The following is a 19,680-nucleotide window of genomic DNA, read 5'->3' as shown; positions in this document are numbered from 1 at the left end:
TTGGTTTGTGAATTGCATGTGAAATGTAGAATTTGTCCAGAAGTGCTAATGCAAATTGCTCAACAAAAATGTGCCCTCTGTGTCAAGTCTTTTCACTTGTTCTGACACACTGATGTCTTCTCAGATTTCTCTGATCGGCAGATCCCTCTCTCAGTTGACAGCTACCAGAGCTCATGAAGTAATGGAAATATTTCTTCTTGCCATTAGCTGGGTTTCTGGAAAGAGGGCTGCAAGATACTGTTGGGACCGGTTACTTGCTATACGGCAGCATTTTAACTTTTGTTTATAGGGTGCTGGACTTCACATTTCTAGAATTAAATGCTAAAAGCCCAGTAAACGTTTTAAGGTGTTACCTGCACAGGAGTTCAAAGACCTGGTATGTGCCACGACAGTAATCTGGTCACTTTGCATGGGATCAGCATCCTCCATTACTGTACGTGGTGATAACCTTTGTGCCTCACCGTACGAGGCTGAGCTACAGCTGCCGTGGGAACTGTAACTCAGCATTTCCTGACCCCTTCAGCATACGATGTCTCACCCTAATACTGCCTCCTTTAGAAGAAGAGGTGGAGCAAGGGCACCTCGAAACGTCGGTGCTCTCGCCTCTACAGAATATAACTCGGTGTATTGAGCTGCATGCAGATGTAAGCTCTGTTTGTAACTGCTTGCACTGTGGTGGGTAGCACCTCTGGGTCTTAGTCACAGTGTAGGAGTCTCAAAGTGCAGGACATCAACTTATTTTCTTTCCCCCAAATACTTCCAACCTAAGTGTAAGACAAGGGATACCACAGGGAGACAGACACACCAGGGAGTGCAAGGAAACAGAAGAGGCTGCTGGGCATCATGGAGACAGGAATTCCTATAAACTTCTACAAATGTAACTATACTGGGAGCAGAGCTCAGTGTCAGATTTGTATGACTTTGAGAATCTCCTCCCCAAAATGAAACCCAGCAGGGAGAAGAGCGTGAAGGTGCTTCTAGCTAGAAGGTACCACATGGAAAAGAGTGGGTCATGATGGGGTGATGGAATGTCTCAGCAGTGAACTAGAGACGATGCATGAAGTAGCATATGCTGCAGCTGGATTTGAGAGCAAGGGAAGGGGCTGAAATCCAAAAGAAGAAGAAGCCAAGAGAGGGCTGCGATGAGAGAGATGGTGCAGTCAGGGTGACAGGCAGAGAAAATGACTTGGGCAGCAGCACTCTGGCTGTCTTCAGGCAGGGTAAGATTGCAGCCGTCGGGGTGCGAGGAGACGAGAGCCTGGCTGTGGGTCTCTGCAGAGAGGGTTGAGGCAAAGATGACAAACAGGTTATGGGCTGAGTGACAGGCAAGTGATGGTGTTGTCCACAGGGACTGAAGAAGCAGGAAGGAGAGAGAGACCTAGGGAGTAGGATGAGAGCCTGCTTTGAGCTTGAGTTGACAGATGTCCACAAGTTGATCCCAGAGGCAGGGCATGAATTTAGTCGGAACAGACGGGAACTGGCCGGGGACAGGGAGGTAGGTAGATCTCTGAGATGCTGGTGCAGAGAAGAAGGTCCTTGAACATGTGGTTGCTGAGAGATAAGAGTGCGAGGGAAAGGGGACAAGGGATCTGCAAGGACGCAGAGCCACAGACTGAGTAACACTGAGCAAGCAGCTCAAGGTGTTGGAGTCAAGTAGGAGCAGTGGGAAAGGAGGACCGGATTTCCAGTTCAGCATGGCCAGTGGTGCCGGAAGGAGCTGGCAGGCATGGCAGCAAGCCTGGCGTAGTCGTGCAGAGCTGCAGCCAGACAAAGGATGTGTAAGGCTCTGTGATACTGGTTTCTGCGAGAGGCAAGAAGCGAAAGCCTTTCTGAAAAAGAATCTATGTTGGAGGTAGAGACAAAATTCAGTCTAAATCATAGAAATCATGGGCAGTGCACTCCATAAGCATAGAGACAGTGAAGAGACAGAGAGAGGGTGAGAGCTGGGGAGTCACTTGGAGTCAAGGGTTGTTTGGGGTCTCTTGCGGGGTTTTTTAAAAGCATGAAGATAAAGTGCTGTGTGCTGTGAGGGGACGGAGTTGAGAGTAGAGTGAGATATAGCAGAGGAGGCAGATGGCAGCAAGAGAGATAAGACAGGACGCAGCGAGGTTGCCAGGACAAGCAGAAGGGCTGGGGACTGCTGATGAGGTCACCGCCTCTGTGGCCAAGAGGGGAGAGCTGGGCAGGACACGAAGGAAAGCAAGCAGGGGAGAGAGGGAGACCGACACAGTCCTGTGCAAAGACGTGTCTCCAGTGAAGGCAGGAGAAGGCAGAGCTGGAGGAGTGACTCAAAGGCTGCAGAGAGGCAGCTGGGATTGCAGCTGCAAGGGCTAATTAAACTGGCAAACATGAGTATGCGTTAGGAAGATGGCAGGATAGAAGGGGGCAAAAAAGCATTTGTGGTGTGGAGGAAGTAAAAAAAGAAAGGCTGTTTAAAGCTTAAGAGATAAGTGACTCAGAAGAGGTATCAAGGGTATCCAGAAAGCCTCAGATGGCATGAATAAGGGCTTGACTGGCAAAGGGAGCTGTGCCTTAGAGACCTGAAGTCTAGGGATAAAGTCAGTACTGGCAAAATCTGAATTGAGTTGTGAAAGAAATTCATTCAATAGGGCAGTTCTTCTTAGCCGTATAAATAAAGGAGACATCAGAGGGAAGGGGGGAGGAACCATGCAGTGAAGAGCGTGTCAGGGTTAAAGACAACCTAGGCATGGCCTAGATCAGAAGACCTTTACTTGGTTTTCACTAGGGCTGGTAAGATTGAATGTCAAAATGCAGGCTGGGTGGCTAATGGAAACAGAAAGACTGTGTCCAGGGTGGAATTAAAAAACCAAGAGAGTTTCAAGTACTAGAACTAGGGTATCTGGGTAGCCTGGATTCAAGGATGTTAAAAGAACTACCTTGTGAAATCACAGGCCTGGTGCACCATCCCAGCCCCCTCAGCTTATCAGCAGCTAGTTAATCTGAAACCTCAGCAAAGATAATGTGGCTTTGCTGGGCAGCTATGGTGGAAGACCACTTCCCTTGGTCTTGCTGGCTACCTTTTGGAAACATTTGGCTCGATTTTAAACTAAAATACCACCTGCAGAGAGGCTGCACAGCCAAGAGCCTGCTACCAAAGACAAGGGAGTTACTCCAACTCTTTGAAGTCAGTGTCAGGCACGGGAAGATCATGGGATTTACGCATGAATTTGTACAGATGACCATTCCTCACCAGCACATCCTCTTTGGTGCTTTTATCAGTCACGCTCGTCATCTGCCAGAGCCTACCACGACACTGAGGACCTGTGTGCACATGGCGTGCTCCTGCTCTCTGACGGGCTCGGAGCAGGTAGAGGTCCTCGCCTCACCCGAGTCCTCCGGCTGCGCCATCTTCCTCCCACGCGGGCACGATGAGAACCAGGCAGCGAAGAGCAGTGTTAAAGGAAGGGCTGTGCCGTACAGACCCCTCACTTGCAAAGTGAGTTGTGCCAGGAAATAGCAACAAAGATAATGCAGCTTTGCTGTGAGCAGCAGGGATGTGGCATATGCGCTCCCTGACCCATCACCGCCTTTCTGCCAGGCCAGAAGCCAGCGACAGAGTCAGCAGCGGGGGTGGGGGTGGGGGGGTCCCAGGAGGCAATGCAGAAAGAGTGCTACTGTGTGGACAGCCCCAAACCTTTGCTCTACATTTTTTCTGGGTTTTTTTTGTGGTGGGTTTTTTTGCCTTGGTAGAAGCGACGACATGGGGCAATGGCTTGCAGCCTCTTCCCGGTTTTTGAGGTAAGGTGCCTTCTGCACATGGGAAGGAGAGCATATGGCCCACTGTGTTTATTTCGCAGCCAGGATTCTTTCAGGCTTGGCAAATGACACGCTGCTTGCTGAGAAGCAACTCAAGTGCCAAGCCTGAATTTCTAAAAATGAAAGGGGTTTCATTTATCGCAGCACAGAGAAAAGGATCTGAAAAACACCCTTAAGTGTGAAAAATGCCTTTTGTTTATGCGCAAACAAACCAACCAAGGGGAAATTGAACAAAATTTCACCTAGAGTAAAAAAAAACCCAAACCAAACCAACTCTGCAACTGTCTGCGGGAGCCTTGAGGCAGCTTCTGCCAGGCACGAGCTAGAGCCAGGCTCCGTGAAATACCTCCACAACCGGCAGCTCCACGGGGTGCGAGGTGATAATGTGGTACAGGCTCAGGCCATTAGAAGGAAACAGGCTGCCTGGTAATGGGTTAGTGTTTGCTGCTAGAGAGCTACATAAGAGCATCTTTTCCTCATACTTTTGCTTTATCCAGGCCCCACATTTTTCCTTGTGTGTACTAGAAGCTTTTCCATCTCTTACAGCGTTTATTTTTATTGTATCATTTTCTTTTTGTTCCCCCTTTCCATTGGCCCCGTGCAACTGTTTGTTTAAACCATTTGCCTGCTTTCATCTTCCATTTTTCATCCCTCCTCCTTCCCGGGTGCTCTCTAGCTGTGATTATGCTTATGGTCCACATTACCTGTCCTTCGTCCTGCTCCAGGATGGACTCGAACGAGGCCCTGACTTGAAGGTAAAACCTTTAGCAGGAGAATTTCTATTAGACACCAGCTTTGGGGTCCAGCCGCCTCTGTGAGCTCAGTTCTCACTCTGTTTTGCTCCCAGACCAGCTTCCAAAGCCCCGGGAAGTTGGCCAAGGCAGGGCCAAGCTGGCAGCAAGAGGGCAGCCACAGGTCTTCTGGAGTGGCTTCATCCCTACCTTTGAAAGTCCTCAGCTATGCCTGTGGTAGAAGGCAGTGGGGTGCAGTAAAGCTAGGGTGTGGGCTGGCTTTTCAACTCCCCCCTCCTGCCTTTTGCTCCCTGACGGTTGCCACATGCTCTCAGAGTGGTAGGGCGCGCTGTGAAATGCCGCGATGGCACAGCTTTGCACAGCGGTCTTTGCAGGGAGTAATTACAGCTTTCATAATATACATAAAATGCAAGGCTGGGCACGTGGTGTCTCTTCAAATCCTTGCCTTGCCTTCTCTCCCTACCATCAGCCCTGCCTGGGGACCTGGGCTCCGCGGTGCTGGGCCCTGGGGAGCGTGGCTGCAGAGATGCTGCCAAGAGGCCACACATCGGCAGCCCCCTCAGATCTCCTGCCTCCGGACGCTGATGCCAGGTGGCTGCTCTTCAGGGAAAGGGGGGCTGCTCCATACTCCTGCCAGCTGGGTGGGAGCCGTATGTGGGAGTAACCTCTGAGTAACCGATGAGCTGTAAAAACCGCACCCGGGGTTGCCTCACAGAAACTTGTCTGTGCAGCCATTCCTTCTGCAGCCCAAATTAATGGCTTGATTAACCCCGTTAGCTCAGTCCTGCAAGAAAAAGAATGTAAAATACCATAAGCACACACGAGCAGACGGCTCGAGAGCAGGTGAGATCAGAGGGCAGGCAGATGCCTTCCTGTTGCATGGCTGGGTGGGAGTGTCCGAAGTTGTTCCAGCTGCCTCTTGGATCCAGCGGAGTCACAAAGGCTCTGTGCCCACTTGGTCTTGGCCCCTCTGGGCCGGCTGGTAGCGCAGTCACTGGCACCGGCCATGCACATGGCATGTGGGACAGAGCCAGAGCAGGTACTAGGTGGTAACCTGAGCCTTGCAATGGGCTCTGCTTGAGCCGGGACTTGTAATGCGGTAAGTAAGAAGAGTAAGAAGAGCTCTGCTTCATTGTACACTTCACAAACATTTCTGCATTCGTATAGTTATTTCTCCCCCTTCATAAGAGAAGTACATAAGGCTGGTTTGGGTTTAAGCTGGGCCAATCCACTTTTTTCTCCCAAAAATAAGAAGTCCAATAAAAAGTGTAATTACAAGGAAACTAGGTATTTGAGGTAAGCAAACAGTTCTTCCTCAGCACACACACCCAACCATAATATGGTCGTGCTCTGTACCTTGGAACTAGCTAGTTACACTGAGGACAAACCCCACGGAAAAGCAGGAGTGATTTCCCCCACAATGGTTTCTTTCCTGGGGGAGGGGAGAAAGCGCCGGATTGTTATTTGCAGGAGAGGAGAGGAGAGGAGCCTGGTGTGGTTCCACAGGTTGAAGGCCAGTTTCAGCACCCCAGCAGCCCTGCTCAGGGTCTGTGGAGTCGCACCACTGTGCCGAAGGAGAGGTGGGTGCATGGCAAGCCAGGGCTTCTGCCTCGTGGTCTTTGAGACAAACTTCTGATGAGCTTTAGCTCTTGGATGGCAGTAGAAAAACAGTTGTTCATTTTAGTGCCCTTTGTTACCTACTTAGTCACCAGGAAAGAAGAAATTAGTCTCTCTGATGAACAAACAAAAACGTGCAGGGCTAATGGTCAGACAGACCAGGTTTGTTCTGTGGGAAGAATAAAGTATATAGAAAATGCCGGGAGGAGAGATGGAGGCGAAGGGAGGTGAAAGGAAAACAAATTGGCTGCATGCAGAGGTCTGGTGTCAAACGTCAGAGGGATCTCGTTCCCTCAGATACTGTATGAAAGACCATGGCAACCGGGGGCCAGGGAGAGGAGAGGTTTGTAGCCCCTCCCTGAGCCTGGATGACAGAGGAAATAGGTGAAACAATCTGCTTCGCAGAGCCTGCTGCTGGAGCTGGAGTTATAAACCGGCGTATTCCGTCCCTTCATCCTGTTCTGCAGCTCTTCCATGGCAAAAAAGAAGTCTGCACCAAATGGCTTTGTAATTCCCTTGTTGTGTCAGATGGTGCTGTTCTGGGAAAGGCAAAGGTGGCTCTGCTTTGGGCGGCCTGATTTAGAGAGAGGGATTAACATCCCTTCCAGACACAATAAGTAACAACATCACAAGGATTTTAATAGACATGTTTTGGGGGAATATGGGAATGGGCTTTCAGGCTGCTCTGAAAACCCTGGGTAGAGGTGATATTTTCCTGTGACATAGTATAGGGAAATGGAGTAATACTTTTGATCCCATGCTAGGTTGGAGACGGTACCTAAGAGCCCGGCGACAAAGGAGCAGCACCTGTCAGCCTAGCACCAGCGTGGTGCCGGAGGGGCAGCTGACTCCGTGGTGCCGGGGTGAGGGCAGACAGCGCTGTTCTCTCTGGTACATCCCGGGCTGTTCAATCATACGGCGAAGTTGTGTTTATCTGGAAAGTCTGTCCTCCTTGGAGGCATCCAAACGTGGAGATCTGACATTTCTGATGGGTAAATAGTATAAAAATCTGATTCTTCTTTCCGATTTGAATCTGTCTTCGGCTTCCAGCCCTTGTATCAGGTTTTGCCTCCTTCACTGGATGAAAGAACTCTTTAAAGGATTTCTTTGCGCGCGAAGGTATTTTTGTGCGCCGTGGTCACAGCGTCTCTGAGTTTTCTTTGTGGTAAGCTAAATGGATTGAGCTCTTTCAGTCCCTCACTGGCAGACACTTTCTGACTCGAAAAGGTAGATGTCTGTCTGTGTACATTTTTGTAGTATCTTTCTTACACTGTATGCAGGATAAGCCATGACCTGGCTTCTCTTTGCTCTTCTGTCTTTGTATAGTTGAGGATTGCGTTAGTCCACATACCACAGAACGGCACTGTGAACTCATGTCCAGTTGTCCATCTTGCACATTTAACACTCTGCTTTCAGGCCTCCGCTTCCCTCCACTCTGTGGGACATGCTTTGTTCCCAGATGGGAATCTCCTCTGGAGATTTCTACCAGCAGGTGCCTGGAAGAGCCCCCTTTTCCCTGGGGTCCTGCTCTGTCCCCCCAACCTTCAGCAGGAGCAGAGCTGGCTCACCATGTACATGGCTGTGCACGGAGGGCCAGTGTGTAGGCTTGGCTGGTCCCTGACGGTGCTTACCCACACCCAGCTGCCCGGCTTGGGGGGCATCAGCTGGTCATTGTCCTGCTTGTTCTGAAAGAAAATTGTGTGAGTGCTTTTAGCTGTAGCTGGGAGATTGAATGACATGCAGAAGGAATAAATCACTGCCTGATAAGGAGAAGGCATGTAAGGTTTGAGACAAAGAGCAAAATACCTTTTCCACTCCCCTTTGTTCTCTTTTCAAAGTCCCTTGCACTTCCTATGCACAAATGTACATGCGTGCAGAGACATCGCATCATTCCAGTAGACCCCTGCAAGCACACTGGGAGGGACACAGGATTTCTCCTCCTGTAGCTTAACTGGGGATCAGATTATCAACAGAGGGCAGCTCCCACGTAGGCGTTAACCAAGCAGCCAGATCCCTACAAAAGTTTCTCTTACCCTGTGCTCTGCAACTATCCAGACCTGTCCAGGCGTGTTGATGATGACCATGTGGGGCTCCTTTTCTGGCTCTGTGAATGGCAGCTTGGCTCTTTCAGTATCTGTGTTTGCTCCCAGGGCCCGAGCACTTGGTTCTGTCCCCAGGCTGCTTTAGAAGCTGGAGGCTAAGGTTGCAGAGGCAGGAGGGTGCCTGGCAGCATCCTTGGGAAGCTTAACCAGAGCCAGTGTGTGCATTTGAACTCGCTCTGTGGCACAGCTGAGTCAGAGGAAAAGGCCTTGGCACCCTGTCCCCTCATATAATCGCCCTTGGTGAGGACCTCGTGGCAGAGCTGCAGCTTCGCTGTCCCCAACCGCAGCGTGTGTACCCCTGCACAAGCCAGTTACTGGGAGAGCACTGTTGGCAGCCTGGGAGTTTGCAGCAGCTGTGGGCGGTGTCTGAAATAGCCAGCGTGAAAATCAGAAGTCACACATCTTCCCAGATGTAAAACAGGCTGATGAGAGGTGTCCCCGTGCCAGGACAGCTTGTCACTCCTCTCATGCCCACACCCATACAGGGCAACCTGGTATGCACATGCCCACGTGTGTGCACAGGGCCCTTGGGGAAGGAGCCGGGTTGTCCCTTTGCTGCTGCAAATCCCTGGGGATTCCTCCAGAGCGGTGACAGCCTGAGTCACGGGGTGAGTCAGGCTGTGGGCACGGGCTGCTGGGTACCAGCTTGTCAGCTGTGGAGGTGACGTGCAGCCAGGATGGTTAGCTGGGATGCTGATGTGGGTGGCTGGAGAGCCAGGAGGCAGCAGGGCCGGTTGGCGGAGAAAGGAGAAAGCAGAGGTGAAGGCAGGGAGGGAGGGTGTAGAAAGGAGAAAGGGATGGCAGGGAACGAGGAGGAGCTGGAGGTCTAGGGGCAGGAAGGCTCAGCGTGCAGCAGTGGGATGAGGGAGCTGGCAGGCAGCGTAGGAGCAGAGTGTTGTCAGTGCAGCTTGGACTGGTTTGGGTGTGAAGCACTGTGGCTGTGTAAGCGCTGCGTGTAGCCCAAGCTGCCTGACTCAGTGCAACTCCCTCCTGGGCCTGGAGCTGGCTTGGTTTGGAAGAGGCAGCCATGCTGACCCCGGCATTGCTTCTTTCATCACCAGTCCCCAGCTACATGCATGTACCCCCCAGCCCGCTCCCAGATTTTGTCTCAGTGACAGACTGCTGGCAGGAGTGGAAGGAGGGTGGGTGTGCACACCCATGGCTGAGTAGCTGAAGGAACCCGCAAGGCCCCAAGGCCCCGTGCTGCTGCCAGGGCTAGGCAGGGGCTGTACAACCCCTCTTGGAGGTTGACAGAGGTGCTCTTGGTAAAGTGCTCTGTTCCTACGTGCCTACGGAGTGTTTTCCAGCCTGCAGAGACCTTTTGCCTGGACTGTGCTCCTGATTTTGGGACATAAAACCTAGGGCTGCTCCCAGTGGTGTCAGCTGGGCCTTTCAGCTTTGGTTGGGAAGAGCTTTTACGAAAGAAAAAGAAAACTCAAGAAAGGGAAGAAATATTCTGGGCAGGAGGGTGGTGCTCTGGCTCAGTGGAGGAGGCCTGGCTTTAAACCTCTTAGTCGGACTGGAAGCAGGAAGTGTTCCCAGCGAGTGGGTAAAACTTCTATACCTCAGAATGGCTAAACACACAGCACTGGAAGTAACACCTTTGTGCTAATCTCTGTGTTTCCTCCAGCTGCAGCACGGTGCACGGGGCTCATGTGGATTGGCGGGGCTCCTTTCAAAGCTTTCTTCCTTTCTCAACTCTGGAATTCAGTTATGACATAATAGGATACAGGATAAGGTGCTCTCTGCGGCATTACCACGAGGCGCCTGCATCCCACAGCCATCCCGGGTGTGCACAGGAGCCAGGACAGTAGTTCTGCGGTGAGACTGTTTTGAAGGCGATTCAGTGGGGACTTGGGCTGCAGCCCCGGAGGCAGCTGTGTGCTGGGGCTCAGCAGAGGAGGCTCCAAGTAATGTCACCTCACAGCGTGGCCTTTGGCTCCTGGAGGGCGGCCCCCCCCCTCCACCGTTTCTGTTTCCTTGTAGTGGCTGCAGCAGAGGCTCCATTATTTGGCAGTGTGGCATTGCTTCTGTCTATAAATGGAAGCAGTTGGCCTGTCTCCCAGTATAACACAAGATAGTCCTGTGCATCAGTTATGCAATCTGTAGCTTGATGACTTCATCAGAAGTTGGGGGAGGGCCAGGGGGTGGTAGGGAAAAGCTTTTACCGTCAGCTCTGCTGGAGAGAGCTGATGTCTCTGTGTGTGTATGTGTGTCCCTGAAGCGAAGATTGGGGGAGCTCAGGAGGGGTGGGTGAATGGGCTGGGTGCAGGAGCAGCTGAAGGATCACTAGTGGGTGCGTCTCCCTGACCCCCCCTGTACCTGGCTGCAGGGACCATGCTTGTGCAGTGTGAGCCCAGACCAGGGCAGGGGTGGACAGAGGAGCAGGGAGGGAACTTCCAAACCAAGGCAGGTGTTACAGAGAAAGAACTTAAATATCATAGAGCTGCTTTTCAGCCGGGAGCCCTTCGGGGAATATCTGTGCAAAGTAGAGATGTGGATAAATTGTATTTTCTTGCTGTTCCCTCTGAAGGGTCCTTGAAAACCTGACCTTCATGCAGAAAGGCTGCTCCAAATTTCCCAACCTACGCTCAAGGATTGATTTTAACCCTTGTGCTGACTGGGTTGGGGTGGCTGTCGGAAGATTACTTCTCTCTCTGTTCTCAATCACAGTCGCTGACATAACCCAAACCACCCTCTGTAAAAGGAGCCAGAGAGGCTGTAATGAGGGAGGGAACACTGAGGCCGGGCCTGCCCAGCAAGCAGCACATGGCTGTGCTGACTCTGGCTTGCTTAGTGCGACAGAGGCACAGAGCACGGGGTCACCATGCACACGCACCCTGGGGCGCTCGGGGCTTCCCTAGTGCTTGGTAAAGGGCGGTCCTGCCCAGCGGGACAATTCCGGCAGGATTTTTTCCTTACAGCCGGCCAGCCCGAGCTGACTCCGGTGTTCCTCATCTTTCCCTCCCCAGGCAGTCCCAGGCTGCGGTGCAGAGGGCTGTGCGCTGGCACAGGTGAGGGCAGGCTGCCCGGCAGTGGGTGCGAGCGGTGCCCAGGCAGGGCAGAGTGTTGAGTCAGCCCCACGGCCAGGGGTGCCAGCTCCGGGGCTCGAGGTTTGAGCACAGGACCCCGGGGCAAGTCCCTAATGCTTTTCTCCCGCAGTGTTGCTCCGGCGCAGGGGCAGCGCGCCTGGCGGACTGCAAGGAGCGGGGGTACTGTCGTGTGGAAGGTAGGTGGGAGAGAAGAGCAAATCCTTACGCTCTTTTACACCAAGGAGCACCCGGAGTCAGGCCCGGGGTAGCGGGGCTGCGCCTGCTGCTTTGCAATCAACGTTATCTTTTAGGCACGGCCGTAGCTGCCCGGCTGGTGCTGAGCGAGGGAGGCGCCGGGTGCCGCAAGCTTCGTTCCTCCCTGGCAGGTGACGAGCCTGCGCTGCGGCGGGGGGACGGGGCAGCCCCGGCCCGAGCTCAGGGCAGCGCTGCCGCACCCCGCCACCGCCGCCTCCTTCCCGCGGGGCTGCGGGCGTGTCCCGCCGCGCCCCGGCAACCCGAGCCCGGCCCGGGGACAGCCCGGTCCAGCTCCCGGTCCCGCTCCGCCCGCCGGTCCCCCGCCGGGCCGCGGGCGGGCAGCGACACCTGCCGGCGGCACCGGGGAGCCGGGTGAAAGCCGCTCTCCCGGCGGAGGGCTCCCCGACCCTGCGCAGCCCGCGGAGGGGAGGGAAGGCGGGGGGAGGTTCTGAGGTTTCCCCCCTTGGCCTTCCAGCTCTTCGCTTCCCCGGCGCTAAAAGGCAGCAAATGGGATTAGAAGCACCAAGGGAAAGCAGGGTGGCTTTGGGAGAAGGTGCCTGTGGCATGGCATGCCCTGCATCCTTCCAGCTGCACACTCCTGGTCTGTTGCTGTGGGATGGAACCGTTAAATAAACACATTATGTGGTTAAAACGTGGGATTCTGGTGCGACACGGGGGCGGGGGGGATTAATGCTCCAGCTCCTGCTATTTGTTGCATGTGCCTAAAACCTTGGCTCCTCGATCCAGAGGACTCTGTGAAGCTGCTGTTATGGAGAAAGAGAAATAGAGAGAAATACATTTCTTATCTCTGTGATAAGGGACAAGAAGTTTGGAAAAGCATTACTCCAAAGTTACATATCCTAAATGAAAATAAACCTTGCACACAGCTTTATTATTTTATTACTAATGAATTGTAAAGTGCCTTTGTTTTTTCTGTGGGAGCTCTGACCTCCAGGAGAGAAGAGGGACCCGCTACCTGTGGGGAGCAGCCCATGGCTTGATCACAAGCCACGAGCATCTTTCTCAATGATGCTTACTTCCTTACCAACAGACTCCATGCTTCTCGTTAACGAGCCGTAATTTCCCTTGCACAAAGAGCACCCTGAGTAATGAGGCCTTCTCCCTCTCTTTCCACAGGAGCAGCATCAAGTGGGATTGTCTCGGACCACAGGGCCCATGCAGCCTTCTGTCCCACCAGGTTCCAGCAGCGTGGTCACAGGCACGAGCTCTGGGGGTCCCTTCTTGGGAAACCAGCCTCAAGCAGCCATCATGAAGCAGATGCTGATTGAGCAGAGAGCCCAGCTCCACGTGATAGAGCAGCAGAAACAGCAGTTCCTAAGAGAGCAAAGGCAGCAGCAGCAGCAGCAGATCCTAGCGGAGCAGGTACCCTATCTGTTTGTCTCAGGCACTGCAGTGCGTGCTGGCATGAAGGCACAAGCACCAGAGCTGGTGCAATGCTAGCCCCTTCTTCTATGTTTGGGACTTCTCTGTGGTTCATATGTGTGTTTTAGGAGCAGGTCAAGGAAAAGGCATCTGTCTCAGTCCTATCACTGGCTTGGCAGGTATCACCCGTGTTCCCAGCGGTGGGCTGGACGCTTGTGTGGGGTTTTAGGCGCCGGAAAAGTTAACTCCCATGATGCGTTCATTTTTGCAGAAGCAGATTCTGCTACAGTTATAGTTGTGGTCCTCTCCATTAGCTCTGATGATGGTCTTACACTGGCAAAAGCCACGTGCAGCCACACAGTGATCCAGGACAAAAAGTTGATGTGGGTTGAAAGTAACCTAGCTAAGAAGAAAAGTTATTGTTTACCCAGATCAGTTCCTTAGTCTGGTTTATCACATGCTGGTACGACCAATTATGTTAGCACAAGGGAGAGGCAGCATCAAGGGGGGGACCAGAAGCTGAACTGGGAGAAGAGCGAAGTCGCCCCTCTCAGTGGCAGTGTGGCGCTTCTGCACAGGAGCCTGTCACCGGGCTCCTGGAGCTCTCGGGCTTTGCGATGCAGCTGTTAAATTACCCGCCCTGAAAGGCAATGTTTTATGCAGGTTTAACCAAGCTGTAGTGTAAAAGTGACCCAGGAGGAAGTCAGTGGAAAGTCTCACTGTCCAGTCCCTGTAGGCTCACACCCAAGTTTAAACTCGCAGTCCCCTGACGCTACCTAGAGAGTGTTCTCATAGTTGCTTTAAGCTGCACTTCCCCTCTTGCTGGGGAAATACAGCGTAGGACCTGGGGCCTGCTTTGATTTGAGTTTGAACTTGTCCATGTTTGACCACAGAAATACTGAGAGCCTTCCCCTCCTCTCATGGGCGGGCCTCCTGAGAAGCAGAAAAGTTCACTCCCAATGAAGGGGAAGGATGCTCCTAGAAATGTTCGCAGTAAAGAAGCATGAGTTGGTTCAGAGGTGAACAAGACCAGAAGGGTGAAGATGCAGTAGTGTTTCCCCTTTGTAGATTGGGGTGATTCAAGTGCATAAACCCAAGAGCCAGTCACTGACCTGGCTGCTGAAAGCAAGCCTAAAAGTGCTGAAAACCTGCCAGCCTGTGGCTAGGTGTGCTGGCACAGATGAGAAGCGACGAAGTCACTGTCCTCAGGCTCCTAGCTTCTGGGTGTTTTGTTCCTAGCAAGGTTCCCTTTATCTTCCTGGCAGTTTGCAGTGCGTACTTCTGAACGCAGGGATCCATACTCGCTTCTTTCCTGGCTTTGCCGTTTTCTTACCTTTGTTACACAACCTTGGTTCCGGGTGCAGCATTTGTACAGCTGCAGATGAAGCACCAAGATATGTCCTTTTAGTAACTGCTTAGTAAAGTATATCCCAGTCTTTGAGAGCTCTGGTAAACGCACTCTCTGTTTTTGTAATCAGCCCTTGATTCTGTTCGGGATGTATGAGCACGCGTAGAAAGTAACCACAGAGGAGCTGGGCTGGTAGCAGGATCATGGGAGGGAGGCAGTTTGCAGTCACCTGCTCCCCAAACATCGTTCACTGAAGCACAGGAGGAAGCGTGCCTTAGCAGCTGTTTCTGCATCGGCAGGGGGGCCGCGGTGCTTGGGTGAGGGTGCAGCGCTCCTTGCAGCTTTGAGTGCAGAGAAATCTCATGCCAGGAACACAAACCCCCAGACCCTGGCAGGGCTGGGGAAAGGAAAGAGCAGGTGGCTGCAGGTGTCCTTAGCCCTGGGCCAGCTAAGTGGCTTCATAGCCCTCCCTCCATCCCCTTTCAGCCTGAGAACAGGCTCACACTGTAGAGGTTGAGAGGAGGGGTGGTGGGAAAGGAGAGGTGGTGTTAGCCTCGGTGCTTGTTCCTTTTTGAACCAAAAGGAGTCCGTGTGCTGAGTAGCCCCAAGTGCTCTCAGGAGGACTCTTCAAATGACTGCTTGTCTCTCCAGAAGAGTTTGCTAGATAAGAAACGCAGCAGTTCTGCTGCAGTATTTTTGACACCAGCCCCTTTCTCAGCTCCGTAATTAATTAATCACCTTTCTCTCTTCTGCCTTCTTTCCCTCCTCCATTCTCAGCAGTTGCAGCAGCAGTCGCATGTGCCTCGGCAGCATCTGCAGCAGCAGCGGAGCCCGTACCCGGTGCAGCAGGTCGCTCAGTTCCAAGGTAACCGTCACGTCCTCTCTCCTGTGTGGAGTCAGCGCGCGGCCCTGTCGCGGGCACGGGAAGGCGCGTGCGTCTCGCGGGGGCCGGGCTTCACGCAGCGCGCCGGCACTGGCACACGTGTGCCTCCTGCCTGCTTTGCCAAAGCGGAATGCCCAGGTTTGCATAATTAGTTATGTTTCTAATTGCCTTTCTGCTCCCCTCAGCAAAAGCTGCATTTTCCATTTGACATTTGTTTTGCCTCTCTGACATCTGGATTCTATGGATTTATCTTGTTGGCCTGCACTCTCATTATGCCTTTTTATCCCAGCTAGCGCCTCTAGCTGTATCTTGGTTTTACCTCTCTTCATTCCCCACTTTATCTAATTGAGGACCAGGAAATTTCAGAGAGGTCATTGGAGTGCCCAACAACTGTCAGGTGTGGGAAACAGTGAAATGTCTGAGAAGAAAATGGAGATTTATTTTTTTTTTAAATGTTCTCCAAAAAAGCAAGTGTTATTTCAACGTGCTGGCAGATAACTAAAGAATGTAAGGGAATTGTTTTGGCTCGGGGAGACAAGGTAATTCTGAGCTTCTCAGAGGCAAGGAGTCGGCAGAATGTCTTTGCTAACCATGGGTCTTCAATAGACTCAGAAGGAACGCGCCCTTGTGCTCTACGCTCATGATAGTGTCACCTAGCGGCAAGGGAAAACAAGGGGGACAAGCCTATTGCAGCTCTTGTACCCAGGAAGGGAACAGGCAGCCAGATCTTCTGCCAGTGTATCAGGGCATCTCCTTCTATGACTGTCTGCTCATTCTTACCCTTGGCAGCATAAATTCCATATGAAATGAAATGAATTCATTTGCAAAATCAAAAAACATGGTGTGTGCCACCACCACACACATAAGGTCTTCCAACAGTAATGCCTTTTTGAAACCTTACCTTTTGAAACCTTACCTTTGTGCATACTGTCTTAAAAAAATGCAGGAGAGTTGAGGCAAATCTGACAGGGCAAGGAATTAATTTTCATGAATGGGCTAATTCAGATGTAAAGTTTTCACCCTTTTCCTTCCTTAGACACAAGAATGTGATGATCAAGCGCAGTAGGTTATGTGTAAGTGGGACCGGAAGGTGGCCCGAAATCTTAAAATCTCTCTTAACTGCTCCTTGTCTGAATCTTGGCTCTTATGAGGACATGGTAGTTCACAAACGTAGTATGGGAACCACTTGCTGGTGGTGCCTCCTTCAGACACTCTCAGCTGCCATCTTCAGTTAGAAAACAGCTGAAGAAGCGTTGTTTCACTGTTACCTGGACACTTAAGCACTTGCTGGAATCATAGCAAATCCAGACTGCTTCTAATCCTGGAAAAAAAAGCCAAGAAAATTCGAGGAGACCCCAGTGCCAGTCATTAAGAAAACAGTTTAATTAATAGAATAGGTAAAGCAGAAGCTGGCACTGCATTTGCTCTGTGCAAGTGAGATCCAGATTGTCTCTCTCCATGCTACAAAAAGTTTCGTTTATCTACACGTTGGAGAGCTGAGCTAAAAGCATCCCCCAGACACTTATCGTGCTGCAGCAAAAAGGAGACACAGCCATCCCCTGCACCATGTGTGCAGAACTCCAGGGATGACGTTGCCTTTATTCATACCTGCCATGGGAGCCAAGCCAACTTATACAGCAGGGCCCAGTAGCCTTTATTCTCGACGGATGTTCAGGTATGTCATCTGCCACCAAGGGACAACACTTAGGGACTGATTTAGGAACACAGAAGATTTTGTTGTACAGTTTGTGACTCTTAAGGCAGCCGTTTTATCTTTGCCTCTTGCAGTTAACAGAGTTTGAGCTGGGAGTGAGTGTGTGCATCACCCTCTCAGAGCTTCACCTGCAGAGTATTTTATTTAGTTTGGTACAGTAGTGACTCAACACCGCAATGAGCCCACAGCATAATCAGAGCTACAGTAATTGTTTTCAAATAAAGATAGTAAATACAGAAGCATATTGGCTTCCCAGAAATCGATGGCTCCCCCCACCCCTGAAAGGAAGACACGGGCATGGTTCTGTTATCTGCCACGGTATGGAATTTAACAAGGTTAGGATTTTCCGGTTTCCCATCACTGGCCTAAGGTGGAGTAAAATGTGCTTATAATATCGATTCACTAATACACTCTCCCTGCTTTAAATGTCCACAAAAAACAATTTTTCTTCTTTCCATAGACTTAATCAGTAACAACGATATAGAAAATCCATTCATTTATGCCTCCTGAGCTATTAAAAAATTGATTGGCCTTCTGAGCCTGACATTTCCATTTTCAGGGCTTACTTCTGAAAGACAATGGAGATATTTAAAAGATAGCTTCAGATAAAGGTAAACTGAAGCTCAGCTCTCTCAGTTGTTTGCTATAAGCTGAATTAGGCGCAGCTGAAGAAAAGTGCTGCTGAATCGCAGTGTGTACGCAACCTGAAGTCTTAGAGACTCACTCCTGAGTCATTTGTCACTGATCCCGGGGCGGAGAGAAGATACACATCAAAGGCAAGACTCAGGTTTGCTTTTGAAAGGGGGCTTTAACTCCCAGGTCACTGCTTTAAAGTTTCACTTTTGGTCCCTGTGAAGTTAAGAGGAAGGCAGGCCCGCTTGAGCCCTGCAGCTCTGGTGGCTCTGCGGTAACCCCTGAGCACGGTACTGTCAGGGAGGCAGCCATGGCTGTAGTCACGCATCGCACATGCAGTCGTGTTGCCTCGATTCCTCAAGAACCTGAAGCCACGAATCCCTTTGGGTACGCATCCCGAAATTGTCATAATTGAGAATTACTTAGCAAGTAAATCATCGGCCTTTTAACCTTGCCAGCCTCATTTCAGGCCTTCGGGGAAATTAGGCTGCTCGTCTGCATCAGGGGCGTTCTCTGCTGAGCAGTGTCCTGTCTCACAAATTGAATAGGAAACGCAATCAGTGACTCCTGTTGAGGGCAGCACTTGAGCTGCATTGACTCTCACCTTCAAGGAGAGGGGACTTGGCAGGTCAGGACAGCGGCTGCAGCCAGAGCGAGGTGGGGAGCACATAATCTCTGAAACGCAGCCAGCGTTAGGCGGCATGTACAGCTCCCAAGGATGGCTGTGACCTTCTAGCTCCCTGTTAACCTTCACGTGAAACAGTAATTTACTTGCTCAGAAAGCTCAGCAGTCTGAGCCTACTGTGATGCAGAAGGCTCCTACAGACTCTCTTATGCAAGGCACGTGAAATAAGATTTACAGGTTGTGTTTTCTTCTTACCTTCCTCCTTTTTTTGGTGTAGGCTCTCCCCAGGACATAGCAGCTGCGAGAAACCAAGCAGCGCTCCAGAGCATGAGGACATCCCGAATGATGGCCCAGAATGCAAGCATGATGGCAATGGGTCCCTCCCAGAACACGAGCACGCTGCCCACGACCGCAGGCCAGTCAGACATGGGCATGGCTCCTTACAGCAACACCTCTTCCAGCCAGCCGGGAATGTACAGTATGAGCACAGGGATGAGCCAAATGTTGCAGCACCCAAACCAAAGTGGCATAAACATGGCGCATAATGCAGGCCAGGGAACGAGGCAGTCTGCCTCCGGACAAGCGGTGGGAATGGTCGGCAGTTTTAGTCAGAACATGCTGGTAAACTCTGCTCTTCCCCAGCATCAGCAGCAGATGAAAGGACCTGTGGGCCAGGTCTTACCCAGGTCGCAGGCACCGCGACTTCAAAACCTGATGGGGACTGTCCCTCAAGGAACACAGAACTGGCAGCAGCGAGGCTTGCAGGGTATACCTGGAAGGACTAGCAGTGAAATGGGGCCCTTCAATAACGGCACAACGTACGCCATGCAGTCTGCGCAGCCGCGGCTGTCCAAGCAACATTTCCCCCAGGGCCTTAATCAGACAGTCGTGGACACAAGCGGAACAGTAAGAGCCCTGAACCCAGCAATGGGAAGACAGCTGCTGCAACCACTGCCTGGGCAGCAAGGAGCCGGCCAGGCCAGGCCGATGGTGATGCCTGCAATAAGCCAAGGTGTCCCCACGATGCCTGGCTTTAGTCAGCCTCCCACGCAGCAGATGCCAGGCGGTAACTTCGCTCAGAGCAGCCAAGGCCAGGCCTACGAGAGGAATCCCACTCAGGACATAGCTTACAACTACGGTAATGAAGGAGCAGGGGGGTCATTCTCCAGTTTAGCAGAGGGTGCAGACCTCGTGGACTCCATCATTAAGAGCGGACCAGGGGATGAGTGGATACAAGAACTCGATGAGTTGTTTGGAAACCCCCAGTGAATGGGCTTGTATAGTCTGGAGCTTTGGTTGTTACGTTTGAAAAAAGGAAAAGAGAGGGCTGGATGTTCTCCCCATCCTTGGATTGTTGATTTTTGTTTGAATTGCTTTGGTTTGGGGTTATTTTGTTTTTCTTTTGTTTTTAATCGTGCAAACTGAGCTGACCTGTAGCCAACTTTGGAAGATTCCGGGGACGATGAGAACATCAGCGTCCCAAGACTTCCACCAAGCAACCTCCGTTGCGTGGCGGCACCTGCTCTGTGTGCATGTGTGGGGGTGGGGGGCTGGATGGA

General features: G+C 51.8%; 1 protein-coding gene across 1 annotated transcript in view; it reads left to right on the top strand.

The window, feature by feature from the left end:
- Positions 1 to 19,390, top strand: part of MAML3 (mastermind like transcriptional coactivator 3) — a gene marked incomplete at its 3' end in the record, with an annotated part of 243,888 nt that extends 224,498 nt beyond the window's left edge. The window contains exons 3-5 of the mRNA XM_084263456.1: positions 12,673 to 12,918; positions 15,044 to 15,131; positions 18,399 to 19,390. Coding sequence (XP_084119582.1) covers positions 12,673 to 12,918; positions 15,044 to 15,131; positions 18,399 to 19,390 — 1,326 coding nt within the window. The remainder of the gene's footprint in view (positions 1 to 12,672; positions 12,919 to 15,043; positions 15,132 to 18,398) is intronic.
- Between the last annotated feature and the right edge of the window lie 290 nt (positions 19,391 to 19,680).

Source organism: Gallinula chloropus (genome assembly GCF_964237585.1).
Source record: "Gallinula chloropus genome assembly, chromosome: 4".
Taxonomy (NCBI): domain Eukaryota; kingdom Metazoa; phylum Chordata; class Aves; order Gruiformes; family Rallidae; genus Gallinula; species Gallinula chloropus.
The sequence above is the reverse complement of the archived record's forward strand: the minus strand, read 5'-3'. Positions and strand labels throughout refer to the sequence as shown.